The 17,994-nt window shown below is 36.1% G+C and overlaps 1 protein-coding gene across 1 annotated transcript in view; it reads right to left on the bottom strand.

The window, feature by feature from the left end:
• Positions 1-17,994, bottom strand: part of LOC140151137 (SEC14-like protein 1) — a 92,495-nt gene that overhangs the window by 24,985 nt on the left and 49,516 nt on the right. The window contains exons 5-7 of the mRNA XM_072173358.1: positions 15,168-15,636; positions 8,658-8,773; positions 6,215-6,404 (exon numbers count right to left, since the gene is read on the bottom strand). Of these exons, the coding sequence (XP_072029459.1) occupies positions 6,215-6,404; positions 8,658-8,773; positions 15,168-15,636 (775 nt within the window). The remainder of the gene's footprint in view (positions 1-6,214; positions 6,405-8,657; positions 8,774-15,167; positions 15,637-17,994) is intronic.

Here is a 17,994-nt window from a genome sequence, read left to right as displayed (position 1 = left end):
CTAATTAAAGGATTAGGATTTAGCTATGTTTCATTTTGAAAAACAGGATATTTTATTAATTCAAAATATTAGTGCTGTATTTTTCTGGACTATTGGTTGATCAATATACAATGTATACTTTGAAAAATTATAAAAAAAGAAAGAAATGCCAATTGATTCTGACTCATTTTGCTTGGTTGCATCATAAATACTAATCAAATGAACACACCAAGGGGCTGACAGTGATTCGCCGATTCTCCAAATTTGGCCAAATTTGCACGCCACTGGTATGCTATACAGAAGTTGCGGGAATTACAAATTTGGTACCAGCATGGGAGCCGCCATCTTGGGAAAAGGGGTGCTGGCGACCGTCGACTCGACGGTCGCCAGCACCTAACGCAACCAGCAGCTCCCAGCACCATGACTACAGCGTAACAGTACGCGTTCCCGACTGTCAATCATCAAGGGTCAATCACCTCGAGCTTGACAAGCGGTATCTGAATAGACTATTGCCAAGTCTTACGTGTAGGCGCGAAATCAAGGTTAATTTTGTGATTGAAACAGTATTTTACTTGTATAAATCTTGGTCTGGAGAGTGGGATTGTTGGTCGATTTGATGTATTTAATAAATTAAGTTAATGGATGCGCTAAAATATTATTAAAAGTATTAAAACAGCTATTCAACATTTGAAAAAATACGCTGTTGCAGGCTTGAAAAGGTCTAACCTTGATTGCAGCAAGCCGTGATTTTCACGGGTAATTTTATTTCTTGAACGCGAGCACGGGTAGCGATGCAGCCGGTAGAAATCGCGGTAGTGTTCCAGGCCTACGCGGTGGCAGGGTAATGGCGGCATCCATAGTTTTATTACATTTATCTTCGAGTGACGCTTCCCAATCTTATTTATTCCCTGAACACACCATCAATTGCAGCTGCAATTATGATGTTGTACAATTTATTTTTCTTCAATGTTATGAAATTGTTTAGGTTATGAAACTTGGTCTTCCTGCATGGCATATCTTTTGTGATTTCAGTACATATTGTGTAAAGGATATTAAAAAACCTTTACTGAGGAAGCACTTGAGTATAAAAGTTTGATTTGATGTGAGTTTTTTCAGCTCAAATCAATGGGGTGACCCCACTTTTTGTCGCATGGGGGTCTCATCCCACTGTATAATATAGTGCTTAATCGACACGCTTGTCGCGCTACCGGGAAAAAGCGTTACCATCACTACCGAACTTGAGGTTGAACCAAATGATAACGCTTAATTAACGTCCCCTCAGAAGTGCAGAGTAGTTCATTTAGCTAATTCTAAATGTACAATGGGGAGAATGGCATAGTGCCAATTAATTTCAGACTTCTTTTCCAATACTCCAGCAAATCTCCATTGGAATTGAACCTGGGATCTCAAGTACCCTAACCATTAGACCACCTTCATAACACTGCAGAATATACTTCACATGCTTATAGAATATACCAGAAATGTCATATTGCAATGTTATACTATTAATCAATTATCAATTGATGCATTGCATACATTGATAAAGGCTTCATGTATTTACTGCAAACAAACAAAAATGTATGCAAAACATACAGATTAAAAAACCAATGACCTCTTCCTTTCACAATTTACATTCAAGCTATTCTGATGCACTCAACAATTTAGCTGTGTTCACATGACGATCAATATCTACAGATTTTTTTGGTGTAGCAATGGTTAAATCCATTCTGGGAAATCCACAATGTTGTATTGTCAGGCACTCAATGTGGTCTCATTCCATAGTTGGTGGCAACATGGTGTTACAGCTGGCGTAATTTCAGTGTTTTGATATCTCGAGTGCACACTCATGGTCTAACACTGAATTTTTAAAATGTCAAACTCTATTATATAACAACCAGTACTAGTATGGTACAACTGTAGCAATTCATTTGTTCACTAATCAACTTCCGGCTATTAAGCTTTACTTAGAGTTCAGCTAATGGAATATTCTTGGTACGATCGGTACTTAATTAATTCTCCTTCATTAACTGCATATTAATTATTTTCATTTTTTACCCAGGTGTTCAATATGTTTGTTTGTTGTTGAGTATTCAATATAATGCAGATACAAATGTAATTGAAATGTACAGATGGCTTTGTCATTCAAATGCAGAGACGTCCATAAATTATTACACTGGAGGAATTGACAAAAAAGTAGTCTAGTAAATATGCGATTAATTGTCTGTGATTTTAAAGGGGTGTGTCCAGACTGACAAACTCATCCCAAACTTCATCCTATCAAAATGGCATCAGAAAGCTCACGTTTTAAGCCTGAAATATGTTCCGTTTAGATGCTACAGATAAAAGTGATAACCTCATCCTCCATGGTGCAATACAACCATACCGTTCTATGGGATGTTGTGGAACACATTTTTGCTTCAAGTATCAAATTCGCTAGTGCAATTTAACTGAAAACTTGGAGATCAGATTATTTTTATACATGTCAATGTGAAGTACAAAATACATTACAAAAAATCTGACCATGCCCTTTAAGTACCGTTTAATATTATCATGATTGTTAATGTAGTGAGAGCCCACATCTTAAAATCTGCCTTCACATCGAATATGGGAACAAATGAAATAGAAATTGCAATGGGATGTAGGTTAAGGGTTACTAACAATTAAAGGATTAGGATTATAGTCTGAATAAGTGTTACATAGGTGGAACCCACTAGTACCTCTATCACTGCAATGCTATGCTCCAGGGAATTAATTAAGGTAGTATGAACGGCTAATCAAGCTTGCAGCAAAATAGCCACAATAGCAAATTGGAATTGTGTATTAATTTAAAACTTAAAACAAACTAAAGATAAGGCTTCACTCCAGCTATTTTTAGAGTTTCATAAAAATGTTACCATTTCTTATGTATTTCTTTATTTTTTGAAAATTACCTAAATTTTTCCACATTATAATTTTTTTTGCCAACATGGAGTGTGCTATGGTTTCCAAACTTTCAAGGATGGTGTATATAAGCTTAATATCTAAATTCTCTCGCCAGCTTTTTTGGATAAAGTGTTTTATTTTTTAGAAAATTAATTTTTAAATTTTTGATTTTAGGGAAATTTAGAAACACCTATAACTTAAAATAGAAACACTTAATTAAAAAAAGCTGGTGAGAGAATTTTCTAAATTTGATTACCTTTCATATGACACCTTGTTCGTTAAAATTGGACCTATAGTTAGCTCCAAAAAAATTCTAGAATTTAGGTAATTTAGTGTTTCTAGAAAAAGTCAAGAAAATTGAAAAAAGTACTAACATTCCTAGTGTCTAACAGATAAGCCTCATATCGGTAATACCGATTACAGATATTTGGATTCCAAATCGGCCCGATCAGATTCCGATTCCGATTTTTTTTAAATTTTTAAACAAGCTAGTGCCCTAGCAGAATTTGTCGATTTAGATGGTCACAAAGTTAATGTTTTACTGTATTTTCTTGTGTATAAAAAGCTAACTAAAACACGTACGTCAGATAAGCAGACAGGTCTTGAAAATATGAAGTGAAATTGTATAAGCCGCACAGGTAGGCCCTATAGAAAACACATCATTCATCGTATGCAAGGGTGACAAATTCGGAGCTTAAAACTGACATCCATTACCTGCGTTATGATGCAAAACTCATCCAAGGCTATCATATATCTTCATCAATCGAATGAATTGAACATCTCCTGAACATAATTCTTATTGAATAATATTTCTATTCTTGATTTGGGGAATTTATAATTATCAATTACGGACTTCCAACATAACCATGCAATTGGCGATTCCTGATCAAATTGACAATAACATGTGACGTGAAGGGGAATCCCTGTGATGACGATCGACGTTTGAGACACGTTTTAATGGGTTTCCGACTTGCTCATCAGGCGAGCACATGGCTAACGATCCCAAGACCGAAAGAGGATGCAACCTCGCGTGTGTAATGGAGATTTCAGCTCAGAATTCGTCAATTATCATTGGCATTTTGATTACAGAAAAACATAAAAGGATACGCTATCGCTTACGCTATAACTGAACTGGAATTATTTTATTAATTTGGACCATACACAGACATTGAAGAACAATACCCAAATAATGATCGAAAAGTTACATCACGTCATGGATCAATAAATACACGCGGCGCGGTGTGATGATCATGATTAGACGGGGTATTCCCCATGTTCATGCCAAGCCAGAGGATCAAATAAAACGCAAACGTCAAGGAAATTGACCCAATTAGTAAGTTAGGAACAACATTTAAACCATTTTACTGATAAAATGTGGTCTGATGACATCAACTTTTATTTATTCTTGGCTTCTGACGATCAGTAATAATGTATTTTTAACAGATTTGAGTTACACTACAACATTATTGAAATCGGTATAGGAAATCGGTAAATGATAAAAAAAATTCAGATACCGATCAGATACCGATAAGGACAAAATCGGGCCGATTATTATTTTGCCGATCATATCGGTTAGACACTAAACATTCCTATTTTATATCTCCTTTGTTAAGGCCAATATCTTGGAAAAAATTGCTGTCTATTATTAAGTAGCAGTTTTGCAATAAAATAAATTAAAACCAGATTTATGCAGTGGGTATAAAGGAGAGAAAATCACATTTAAACAAATTACTTGTTTTCAAAAATTAAGCTGATTTGAAGAACTTGGCAACACGCCAAAAACATGCCGTGTGTAAAGTCTATGGGGTTTTCCAATCACAAAAAATTACGTAAGTCAAAAACGCTCTTTTGGAAAAAATTAAAAATTGGCAGGTGAGTTTTTCTCACCCATCTCCACATTCTGTATCATTTTCAAGCAAATCTGAGCATGACACCGTAGCCGTTCATACTACCTTAAGGCCAGAGTAATGGAAGACACATTCGTCCACGCCCGAATTTGAGATTTATTCTTTCACTTGAAACTGATAAAATACAACTTGTTAATATTTACACGTATTTTTGCTTGATTCATTTCACTCTTTTCAACTCTAAAAAGTCATATGGCTCAAGACAGCTTAGTAAATTGGCGGAAATAATGAGTCAGAAATGCTTGAATGCGAAATATTGTGATTACGTAGCGATTCGGTCGAAGTCGCGTGATCGCTGCGGCACAACTCTGCGCGTATGTCCAACGCAGTCAAAGGCGCATTCGGTATGTTTTTAACGCCGCAAATGCGGTGTAAACAAAACACAAATTTGCAGTCAAAATGCCACTTGGATTTTTAATTATTTTGAATTTTGGCGCACTAAAAGCAGACATTATAAATTCATTGTTGCAAAAGAAGATGCATATTAAGACCATGCACCAGATACAGCTTTTACAAGCGTGAAAGTCTTGCCGTTTTAAAATATAAGGACATTTTGTGCATAATTTTGACATTTTTTACTAAAACGTCGATTTCTCATAGTTCACTTTTGACAATATTGCACGATTTTTGTGACAAGATAACTCGAAAAATATGCAAGCAAAAGGTAAACTTTTGCACTATCGTTTAGAGTACATCAAAGTCTAGGGAAGGTTTTCTCATTTTTTCAAAATATTTGTTTTAAACAAAAATATACACCATTATGTGCAATTTTTAGCTGAATAGAATGACAATATTGCTTTTTTCACATGTTTTTTGAATATTTGAAAACCGAGGCAATTTCAAAAAAATAAAAAACCTTCCCTAAGTTCATGTCTCTTCTTCATTAAAAGCTAACTGATTTTTTTTTACTCCGAACTGATTTTTTTTTAAGTTGTCACAAAAAAATTGGGGTAAAAAAGTGATTTTTTGTGATTTTATCAAAAACTCGAGATTTTTGAAAAAATCTGACGTCACCATGGGATTCCTTGACTCATTTCCTTTCCAAAAATGTTTAGTTTTATATACTTTGGAGATACAATTCAGAAATAATGATGCTCGAAAAGGTCCATGTTCTCTCCCATTACTCTGCCCTTAAGGTGGTGTCCATGAACTAAGTGTCTTATCCATCTGATGCTGTTTATGCCACGCTATGTATGTCAGGGTCAATAGCAATTTAGGGATTACGCTTATAGTTTGCATTGGGGTTAGACGGGTGGCATGGGATGTATGTCAAAGGTCACTAGTAATTTTCTCATCGCTTGAAGTAATTGGGATACATGTCAGGTATAAGCAATTTAGGGATTAGGCAACAAAGAAATACACACCCTGTTCTATGGGCTCGACTGATCAATGGAACCCGCTCTTACCTCTATCACTGAAATGCCACGCTCCTGGGAAGTAATTAAGGAGTATATCAGGTGGTGTCCATGTACTAAGTATCTTATCCACTTGATGCTGTTTACGCCATGCCAGTGACGAGGTGATCATCTCATGCGCCTTCTCCGTGTTGAAATCTCTCGCCCGCAGAAATCGTAATAAATGCTGATCTTTTGGCATCTGGGGAGCGAAAACAAAATTTGAATATCAATTATCTAAATTGATAAGCTAAATTATTTATCCAGAGATGGAGTAACCAGATTAAAAGTTTTGCATAGGGTGTGCGCTTCTTAGCTGCAAATCCCTGATTGTTTCTATATGGTTTATATTAAGCACAGGAGGAAAACGCGATCACGTTTTTTTTGCGGCCGCAATTGCATTTTTGGGTGCAATTGTGGGGTTTTTTTTAAAAAAAAAAAAAAAAAAAGTTATTGACCCTAAATTACTTCTTATTACTTCTTCTGGGTTCAATAATAAGTAATTTAGGGTCCATTACATCTTTTAAAAAAATTTAATTTTTTTTCTTCTTTTTTTGGGAAATCATGTTTTTTTTGCATTTTTGGAAAATCGTGGTGCGTTTTTTGGCTTCCAAAATCAGGTTTTTCTCCGGTACTTAGTTTATATGGTGTGTCTTGGGCCACAGTGGTCAGCAAATTCCTGTATTTAGAAAGTGTGATTTTGTTGTTGTTGTAAGAAGTAGAAGAATTATCGTCTGCAACTACAGTTCCATGAGAATCACATTTCACAACGAAGATTTAAATATATCTGGTTAACCAGACATACCTATTTTGGACACACAAACCAATGTTGCGACTGAAACCTTTAGTCATCAGCTGGGTTGTGATGCAAATGACCTCGAGTACCGGTAACTTCCGGTATAGATGACAATAGTGTTATGTCCTTTCTGATTCTGTCCCAGTAGTGAGAAAGTTTTGCCTTGCCTTTAAAGAAGTTAACGGTGCTGAAGGTCATTTGCATCACAACCCAGTTGAAGACTGAAGGTTTCAGTCGCAATTTCGGTTCATCTGTCCAAAATAGCACTATGAACCACAATGGCCTCATCCCAATGGCGTAGTCCAATAACCTCAATTAAACAATTATAGTACAAAATTTGACTTTAAGTTGCAGAGGATGACTTTTTTGTACCCAAAGTTTCAAAGGTCATTCAATGAATGCACAAATGTATTGGGGTTAAAGAACTGTGCACTATTAGATGCGAATGTTTTGGATCCTAGTGTAGATGTTTGGTTGATCAAATTTGAATTCAATCTTAATTTCAACATACCCACTTGAATGAGAATCTACAGAGTTTCACATAACACAATACTTTACTTGACACAGATAGCTCATGTAACATTTAAAATCCACACTACCCCTGTGGAAGATATTGGAAATATCTTCCACAGGGGAGTATGAATTTCAAATCGAATTACAGAATATTAACCAGCTCTGTTTGAAACTCACCCCATCTGTAGTGTAGATACAGGTTGACTCTTTCTCAGAGGGTGCATGAAATTCAAATGGAGCTGCCTGGTGTGTTCATTCTATTTGAAATTCATACCCCCCTTGTGAAAGATATTTACAATATCTTCCACAGGGGTAGTGTGGATTTTAAATGGAATAGCTCAATTGACAGACCACTTCATAATGAACACTGCAATAACTGTACGAGTAATTTATGTTACATTTGTGAGCGGCCCTAGGGCTGATCTACATGTTTGTGGAATAAAGACTTTCACTATTGCTAGCTTTGTCTAGTCGGGAAATTGCAATTGTATTGCTATTCGAGTAACGGCACAATATTTTGCAATCTGACTCCACTTCTTTTACATGGCATAGAATTGAATAAAAAGATACTTGTTCTAGTAAAACAAAAATTGCTAATATTGTCACCAATTTGTCACAATATTCCGGCAAAGTTGGCACTATAATAGGTGTGATAAACTTGATCCTGAAGCCACTCACAGACTGATTTAGTGGAATAAAATCTTAAAAGCTAGTTAGCTCCACGAAGCACTCTATCTCAAATTGTCAGTAATGTGGCACTCACGTTCAACCAGGTTGAACTCCAGGTTATGCTTTTTTACATGCAATACTATAACAACAAACACAATTTCCCCTGATTTCCCCAGTCATATCTTCACCAGAACTCTTCAGCAAGGATAGAAAATCACTTCAATCACCCTTGAGCCCCTACGAGAGGGTCTCCACTGCATTCCCTCACCTTTTGACATCTTCAGTAGTAAGCTTACCTTGCCCTTATTTGTTTCATTCTGCCATTCCATGAGCCAGATCAACAAACACAATTTACCCTGATTCCCTAGTCCTATCTTCCCTTCAGCAAGGCTAAAAAATTGCTTCTCTTGCCCCTTGAGCCCTACTAGGTCTCCACTTCATCCCTAACATTTTGACATCTTCACATAGTAAGCTTACCTTGCCCTTATTTGTTTCATTCAGCCATTCCCTGAGTTGGATCAATCTACTTTCTTGTAGAGGGTTCAAATCTCCAAGGAATCTCTCGATGTAGTCTTCATCGACCTTGGAAACTTCTGCAACAAACAAATTTCAATTAAATCAAATCAGTATGTGACAGATCTAATAATCACACTATCAATGATACTGGGTGACTCCACATGAAAGCGGAATGATTCGCATTAAAACATATCAATGCGATCTCCTAGGATGCACATCAATAATAGAAAATGTCTACACTGCTTGACTCTGCATCTGGGGTATGATCTCGTACATGTAAGTGAGCATGTTTAAATCTTGTAAATGCATTACAGTGCATGTAGGGTGCTTATGGCACGATGCAGTGTGCATGTAGGGCGCTCATGATGTAATGCAGTCTACACGCATAAGAGGAGATCATATTGAACCGTATTTTAGGAATGCGTTTTAATGCGGGTCCAACCTCCCATGTGTAATCACCCACTGTCTATCATCCAGCATATCATATTGAGTACTATTAAAGTGAAAATGTTCATGTCATTAATTTTTCGCACTTTGCCAATTTTGAACAGTTTCCCTTGTTTTTTAAAATTTGCTCTTCTAATTTTCCTTACATTGACCTAAACACATAAGAAATATATATATGTGCATTGTAATTTACATGGTAGCAGCTTAAAATATGCAGGGATTTGCTGCAAACATGGGTTATATTTCCGGCCATTTGGTATACCAATGGACCCCCGTTTCTTGGCCTATTTTGGTATATACAGAGTCATTTTTCAAAAAAAAAATTTTTACATTTTCGGACAAATAGCTCAAATTTGCCATATTTCAGCCAAAATTGTTAAAATTTGTCAAAAATTTCTAAATTCCTGGAAATTTGGTAAAAACTGCTAATTTGTGTTAAAATTTCTTAAGGAAATTTGGGCTATAGATATAGCGATGGGTGATCTCCTTATTCCCCGAGCCAACTCCCTATCCAAACATACTAGACATTTACATAATGATAACAATTGGTTGTGTACACGGATGCTTCCATGCATCAATGATAATGAAGATCCGATTCTATTTCCCCAATGTACTAATGGCTGAATAATTGATTAGTTTGAACAGCTTTTTATAATTGAACCGATGTACCTCAATTTCCTCAATGCAATGCATACATCGTCTAGGGAATTGCTAATGGAATCCAGCGAGAGATGCTGGTACCAGGTGAACTATGTTTGAACGTTGAGGGGGAAGGGGCTAGGGGGTAGGGGAATAATGATATGGCATATATGTAACCCCAGTAGAAATCATGATTTCAACTGGCTAAGTAACATGGAATGTCAAAAACTAGATGCATACTTCCATCAATAATTCAAAGCATTACAAATGATCATCAAATTACGTTTAGTAGTTAACAATGAATAAACAAAAGTAAACATAAATAAGTACATTAATAAATGAAACATAAAATAACATAAAAAAATAAAACAATGAATAAAATAAAATAAAATAAAATAAAATAAAATAAAATAAAATAAAATAAAATAAAATAAAATAAAATAAAATAAAATAAAATAAAATAAAATAAAATAATAAATAATAAATATATAAAATAACATAAAAATAAAAAATAAAATAATTAACAAATAAACAAGCAATTAACAATTTGCAAAAATTGCTGTATTTCAAATTCCTAGAAGTTCTGCTATATTCAAATTATCCAAAAGCATGTAATCTAACTCTGCCTATTGTCTTATATTGCACTTTCTAATAACCCTCATATAAGATACACATACATTATAGTTAAAATGTCAAGGCTTTGGAAATGCTACATCTTTAATTAAACTTTTCTAGCCATAAATCAATATTAATGAAATTTAGCCATCCATGCTGTTGCATAGAATTTCAATCAACTGCATTGCCAACCTAATGAAACATACATTTGTATAACTCAACAAGATTTGATTCACTGTTCAGGGTAAAGTACTTTGTCTGAAATTCATACAACTAATCCAAAACTATATAGACTGTAATACATGTACATGTATACCATTTATCACCCTGATGTGGCAGTGACGTCAGTATGCATTTCATTAGGCGCAACCACAAATCCCTAGCTTTCGCTCAAAGCGCTGGCGAACACATGTGCGTAAAGATGCGCGAAAGCAAGTGGCTACCTCAAAGCGTTTGGTATAGTTGTATGAATTTTTAAAAAAAGAACTCCAAAGAGATATATTGCAACTTCCCATACCGTAAAAACTTGATAGTTAGCATATGTGCTTACTATCGAGCGCTTTTAAAACATGCAAAAATGAAGTGCCCCATCCACAAAAGTGTAAAGGGTTTTGAGCAAATCATTGATACACAAAGTTAAATACGAACAAGTAAACCTGCAACTTTGTGTCTCAACCCCATTAGTTCAGTTGGTAAAGCGCCGGACTTAGGTACAATTTCATGTTTTCAAAAGCACTCGATAGTAAGCACATATGCTAACTCTCAAGTTTTTACCGTATTAGTTATTACATTATTAGTATGTCATGTTGATTCCTCAAGCAAGTAACTCTTTAACTCTTTTTCACTCTAACCCTAATTTCTCACACAGGGTGTGTAGATTTCAAATGAAGCCACCCATTCAGGTAACCCAATTTGAAATTCACACTCCCTGTGTGGAATATTAGGGGGTGTATGGATTTCAACAGGAATAGTCCATTAGGAAAGAAATACCTTCACTGATTGCATTGCATATGCAGGCACTGCTAATAATTGTCTCCTAAAATATGCACAAAAATTTAATAACAGTTTCATCATTGCAATATAATGTGAAAGGATACATGGGAAACTGTCCCCCTGGGTATTAAATCCAAGACTTGTGTTTATGTAAATATGGGGCCCTTGGTTTGATTCCAGGGTAGAATATAATATCTATGGGATTGTCAGAGACCCATTTTGAAGTGATTTAGTTCACTATTAGGGAATCCGCCAGGGACCCTGTTGAATATGTTTTGCTCTTTTCAGCTTTTGTATGGATTATCGATAAATCAAATGTACTATACCCTTTTAACAATGTAAACATACCCTTGCCCACCTTTATGCCCCTATCCTAATCCCCCCACCAAGATGCCCCAGGTTTCTCTAACATCTCCTTCTCCCATAATGCACTCTGCTCCTTCCTCCATCTCCTCCTTGCATCCTCGTTTGTTTCCACCCTCCTCTCGCCCATGTCGGCTGTCCTCATCACTTCATGAAAACCCATCCCGTATCGATCTGCTAATAATGTCCACAAAATAAAACATGTGTTCCTACTTTATCTAACCCTCTCTGTGTCAATATGCATTCAAAATATTTGAAAACAAATTGCCCAGAAATTTGGTAATTTAATTTCAGAGAGTTTAGAACTTTTCATAGATTTGAAATTGATGTGACACAACATAAGTACAAACATGCTAAATTTGACTTGAACATGCAGTTCTTGAAGGAAGCCTCTGCACTTTCATGGGTACCTCCGAAACGCAGCCAGTCATAATTCAAATCAAATTACACGCAGTCAGGCATTCCTGTTATGGCAGCCTGGCCGAAAGAGCGAGCACTACCTTGAAATGCATGCCATGCCTTCAAGGCTGGCAACGGATGTATTCTATGTATCCCTTTCTATTATTCCGACATGCTCTCCTTGTGAACAAGAAACACAAGCCCGGGGGTGCTTTCTGCTAATGAGAGGGGAAATACGCTGTATTTTATTTAATAATAGACAAAAAAATGGGAGCTGGAGGGAGGGAGAGTTAAATAACGTAGAGACAATTGATCAGTTCAAGGATGCTCTTGTTTGAATAGTTTTTGTTTTCTTTGGGATGTTCCCTACTGCAAGCACAAAATGTAACAGACTCACAATAAATAACAAAGTTGAGCATGCCGAGTGCTTTTTTACTGTGATTGATTTGATGAATTCTGAATACATCGCAATGTTACATGCAATACTGAAATGCCAGAATCGTGTTTGTTGTTGTTGCTCTCCGTATGGAATTTAAGAATTTGAAATCTGGCAAGATAAAATAAATTGGATATGTTAACCTCTTTATTTTTTTTCAGCTGTTCAAGTAAGTTGCAGTAACAGCAAATTCTATTTATTTATTTATTTATTTATTTGTTTGCTTTATTTATTCATTTATTTGTTTTATTTATTTGTTTGCTTTATTTATTTATTTGTTTGTTTGTTTGTTTGTTTGCTTTATTTATTTATTCATTCATTCATTCATTCATTCATGCTTTCTTCATCTTGTTGGTATTTTCACCAACTTTTCTTTTCTTCTGCAGCCAAAAATAATTTTACTTTCCTGACAAATTGCCGATCTCATCGCATAGTCTTTAATAAAATTGCACCCATGAGTCCCCCACTTTGTGTACAAGATACTCAAACCATGTTCATGCATATTCACCATAAATTATGTCACCTACAGCTCAAAAGCACCGGTGCATTTTAATGATAACTCAACGGAAACAATTCAAACAGTTTGAAAAATTAAAAACACATTATCCTATCAGTTTCTAACCCAAGGCAAAATTTATTTTATGATGCCTGCATACATATGTATTGTCGTTTGGCAGGAAAAACCTCTTATGTGTCATTGGCCCCTGAACATGTTTAAAGCAAATCCTCTTATGTAACCTGTTGGCAGTTTTGTTTTAAACATGTTCATGGGCCACAGGCACATTGGAGGTTTTTCCTACCCAACAACGGTATATGAAGCAAAATATTTAACACAATGTGCTATTCCAGTTGAAATCCATACACCCCCTATGGAAGACATGACCTTAATCTTCAACACAGGGAGTGTGAACTTCAAATGGGTTACCCGAATGGGCGACTCCATATACACTCCCTGTGCGGGAGTTTATGGTCATGTCTTCCATAGGGGGTGTATGGATTTTAACTGGAAAACTACAATGAATGCAAAATGTTTAGGAAGCCATGTGTTATCTAGTGCCTTGATTGAATTAATGATGTGATTCCTGGCTCATGGTGGAGCATTAAAGAGCAAGCTGAAACCTAAGCTGCTCTATCTGTTTGTATCAGGCACAGTCAGTTACAAATCAACTTACATAGCTATAAAAGCGTACAGGTTGGAGGTAATGTTCAATATTCAGCATTTCCCAAGCGAAATTAATGTAAAACCGCTGTCAGCCCGGCTGAACCTGTGCATATTTTTACTATTTTTATTTACCTTGTCTCAAATTTGTTGCAATCTATATTTTTTTTCAGATTCAGATTTCTATTTTTTTTTTTTTCAGATTCAGATTGATAATTTTTTCACTAAATGTGTAAAAATAATACAATAATGATAAATGTTTAGATAAAATGAGCGAAGAAGTTGCAGATAAGGCTAATAATAAATAACCCACAAGCCTATAAACACTATTATAGTACTGATCCAATATGGGAGAAATAATGGACTTCTAATGTATGTAAAATAGATCGAAGTTATATCCAGATTGGGCCCAAAAAATAAATTGTTTGCTTGTCCATAGATCACTTTCAGAAATTGGGTCGGTCGGTGAGGAAAAGTTTTTGTTTTTTCCATGTACTACCAAAAGTATAATGTGAAGTACTTGTTTGTAACCTCACTGACCACAGAATTTCCACCAAAGACAAATCAAGGTAAACCCTACTTTATTTGACATGTACGTGTTTGGCAGACTTAAAATACTGCATTGTTCAAGTTCAACAGTGTTTTACTTGTGTAGACGCTGAGAATGATAATAATTATGAAATATTAAAACCCTCAACCGGTACGATTGGACAGGAGAAACATGCAGGAAATGGTTTTTTACAAAATAGCTTTTAAATCTTCAGTTTTTTGGAAAATTGTAAAAAAAAGTTCTACAGTCGGGACTGCCGAGACGGTCGGTCGGAAGAGGACAAGCAAACAACTTTTTTTGGGGGGGGGGGGGCTAATTGAAACAAGTCATGAAATATGGACCCTCTTACATATTGCTGAAAAAGGGTTTCACCATACCAGGGATAGAGAGGTACCACTACTTAGTGGCACTTCCCCATTACCAAGTGGCACTTCCCCACTACCTAACACTTCCCTGTTTATACAAAACCTGTTCGCTTTGAATCATCTGCCATGGCTCAACCTTCTTGTAGAATAATTGGCCATTAAGGACACAATTCTTCCAATTCTACTTCATCATTGGGCAATTCCATTTAAAATCCACACTCCCCCTGCGGAAGATTTTGGAAATATCCTCCACAGAGTGAGCATGTTTTTGAAAGGTAATTGGTCAGGGTTAATCATTTTGAATCCCATACTCCCTCTGTATTATGGCTTCACCCATATCTTACACAACTGGAGTGAGTATTTCAAATGAAAGTTGCCCAATTGTCTATTCTATTCAAAACTCATACTCCCTCTGTGGAAGACTTTAGCTAAATCTTCTACAGGGGTAGTGTGGATTTTAAATGGAATAGCCCATTGATAACTATCCCCTGCAGGTTAACCATACCTTGTGCTTTGGACGGATGACTAGATTTCCCCCTCTCCTTCATCGTACTGGATGCCAGTCTACTTCGAGGTATCGGTGATATATTTAAAAACCCTGGTGTTGTAGTCGCCAGATCGTTCTTCACCATAGGTGTGGAGCTTACATCGGATGAACTGCCTGCAATCTCTACATTTGTTGCAGCAGGGGTGGCGGAAACAGCAGGGGGTGAGGGACATCCCCCGACCGCCCCATCCGGAAGTTTCTCCACACTGCCCGTATCATTTGTTGGGCTTGAAGATGACAACACAAATGGTTCTTGTTCTAAAGTACTACTACTGTCAGAAGACTTGTGGTGTTGGAGGGCAGGTCGACTGTCTTTAGTGGAATTAGCTACTGGGTTGTCATGATTCAGTTCGGTCCACCTGGGTAATCTCTCCGGCACACCCTCTGATAAAAGTTCATTTATATAGTACATAATAATTTCCTTGCCCTGTGGATGAAGAAAGCAAGAAAACAAAAAGATCTAATTAATAAATTGACAACAACTGGAACATGAATTGAAAACAATCTTAGGCCGCCGCCATAGTTAACAAAATGCCATGGGAAAAATAACTATTTGGCTAGGGTTCTCTGACCGAACACTAGAGCTCACCCCCCCCCCCAAGACCCTATATATGTTTTTGTGTCCTCTGGAAAAAAGAGAGAAGAAAAAAGCTGGTATAGATTCTATTTATTATTATTTATATTGTGGGTGTCATTTTTCCTCTAGTAACTTGTTAATAACGCACTTTTGTCAACTGATGACGTACTAACAATGTCCAGACAGTGATGACCGGTGATGCATTGTAGATCACGCAAAATAGATCAACAGAATAAAATCATTTTGCAGCAGACCATCTTGATACTTTTCAAGCGTCAGGGTATCCTACAATAATTTTCCACAACCTAAGCAAATGTCTAAATTCCATTTTGAGCAAGTCATTATCATTACATTCAATACCAAAGGAAGTGTAAACATAGACAGGTACAGTCGCCATTCAACTGCCAATCGTGAAGTCGCCACCAAATTGTGTCTTTTGCTGAATCAGTATAAACACGCACAGTTGAATGAATTTGTTTTTAAATGTGTCATAAACACATAATTTGACATGTAATCAAATTGCCCTAAAGATGATTTCAATTTACATAAATGTACGAACTCGTGATTCCAACTAAATTAAAGCAATCCAAACTATAGCAATCACAAAGTCCTTTATCCTAGTGTAACAAGGGGCCGTCAAATTCATAACATTTTTTAAAAATATGGACGAAAAGTCAATCAATAGATCATTGTGGAATTTCAGTTACGGGAACATTAATACAATATCTCAATTCTTCTCCATTTTTGCAAAATCTGCAAAACTCCCTCCATTCAAACCACTCCTTTTAATAGTACTGGGTTATACAACCATGAAATTTTCATACGGATGCCCTGAATCTTATGCAACTTTCAAAAATGGATTCTTTGGCACCAATAACATATAAAACAACACCAATATCAATAGAATAAGGCATAGAATAACATTTTTGATGCAAAATGACAATTTTCAGACCCCCCCTGCCCAAATAAGTTTTTTGGCGGCACCTTCTCATTTTTGGCCGATTTCAGTAAAAAGGTGTCAAAATGCTCAGGAGATCATCCTGCATCAAATAAGCTTGAGCCCTAAGGAATCTGACACATCACCCTTTTTATACCCCTCTATAACCGACCCCTACTTTTAAAGACTAATAATTATTTACATGTTAATTATACAATTACTCATGTTGCTTTCTACAGGTACATGTATTTGTAATACTGGGAGCAGGGATGGGGTGAATGACATTTTCAAGCTTTTTCACTCGTGAATTTTGTAACTGCAGTAAGTTTGGGAGTGGATTTTCACTCCCAAAAAATTACACCTGAGTTTCTTCTGGGAGAGGATTAGTCGGTATTGTGTGTCTTTTTAAACCTGTCAATTGTTAGAGGCCACATTGTTCAAGCAAAGTATCAAAGCATGCTGCTACAAAGCTCCACCGCCCCCAAATACATGTAGCCCCCTGTTTAATTGATTTTACAAACTGCCTTAGCAAAAAAACACTGCACACAATATAACATAGTGAGCAATTAATTAATAGAGACCATTAATGAACAGAGATATATCGCTAGCACAATGACAACAATTATCCAATTTGCAACGGGAGACAACATTCTGTCTGCTTTGTTATTACATTAATTGATTTCAATACTTTCAATATCCAATTTTGTCAGACATTTTGAATTTGTTAATGTGTACACATTTTCACCAATTTCTACATAATGTCATGTGGTTACCACTTTGCTTTGGAATGGAGTCACTAGCACCAGTAGTGGAGCAACAAATTTTAATAACAATGGAAAATTTCTTTTGTGAGCAAGTCTATGATTCAAATTCGCTGTTTTAGTTAACACGCATACACAGAAATTTGTGTGGTGCGGATTTTGAAAAAGTGGGCCTTTTTTCCAAGGGGTGCAAAGTGAAAAGTGAACCTTCTTCACAAAATGTTGACCTCTTCTCCAAAAAAGCATAAAAACCTGACATTTTTTTGTGGTAATTTTCCAACATGTACAATTTAGATTATTCTAACATCGATGGAAAAAATCTAAATAAAGCTTTACAATTTGTTTGGTGCACATGATTGTTTTTGTTAGGTGTGTCAATGTGTGTCAATGAAAACAGACCAACACAGAATGTACTCCATGCAGTCGCTGTGCTCCCAAATCAACAAAAATCTGACATATATCTGGTTATCTGGAGTGATTGGATGAGCTAATTCTACTGTTTTATTTGCA

The sequence above is a fragment of the Amphiura filiformis genome, chromosome 4 (genome assembly GCF_039555335.1).
Source record: "Amphiura filiformis chromosome 4, Afil_fr2py, whole genome shotgun sequence".
NCBI classification, from domain to species: Eukaryota; Metazoa; Echinodermata; class Ophiuroidea; order Amphilepidida; family Amphiuridae; genus Amphiura; species Amphiura filiformis.
The sequence above is the reverse complement of the archived record's forward strand: the minus strand, read 5'-3'. Positions and strand labels throughout refer to the sequence as shown.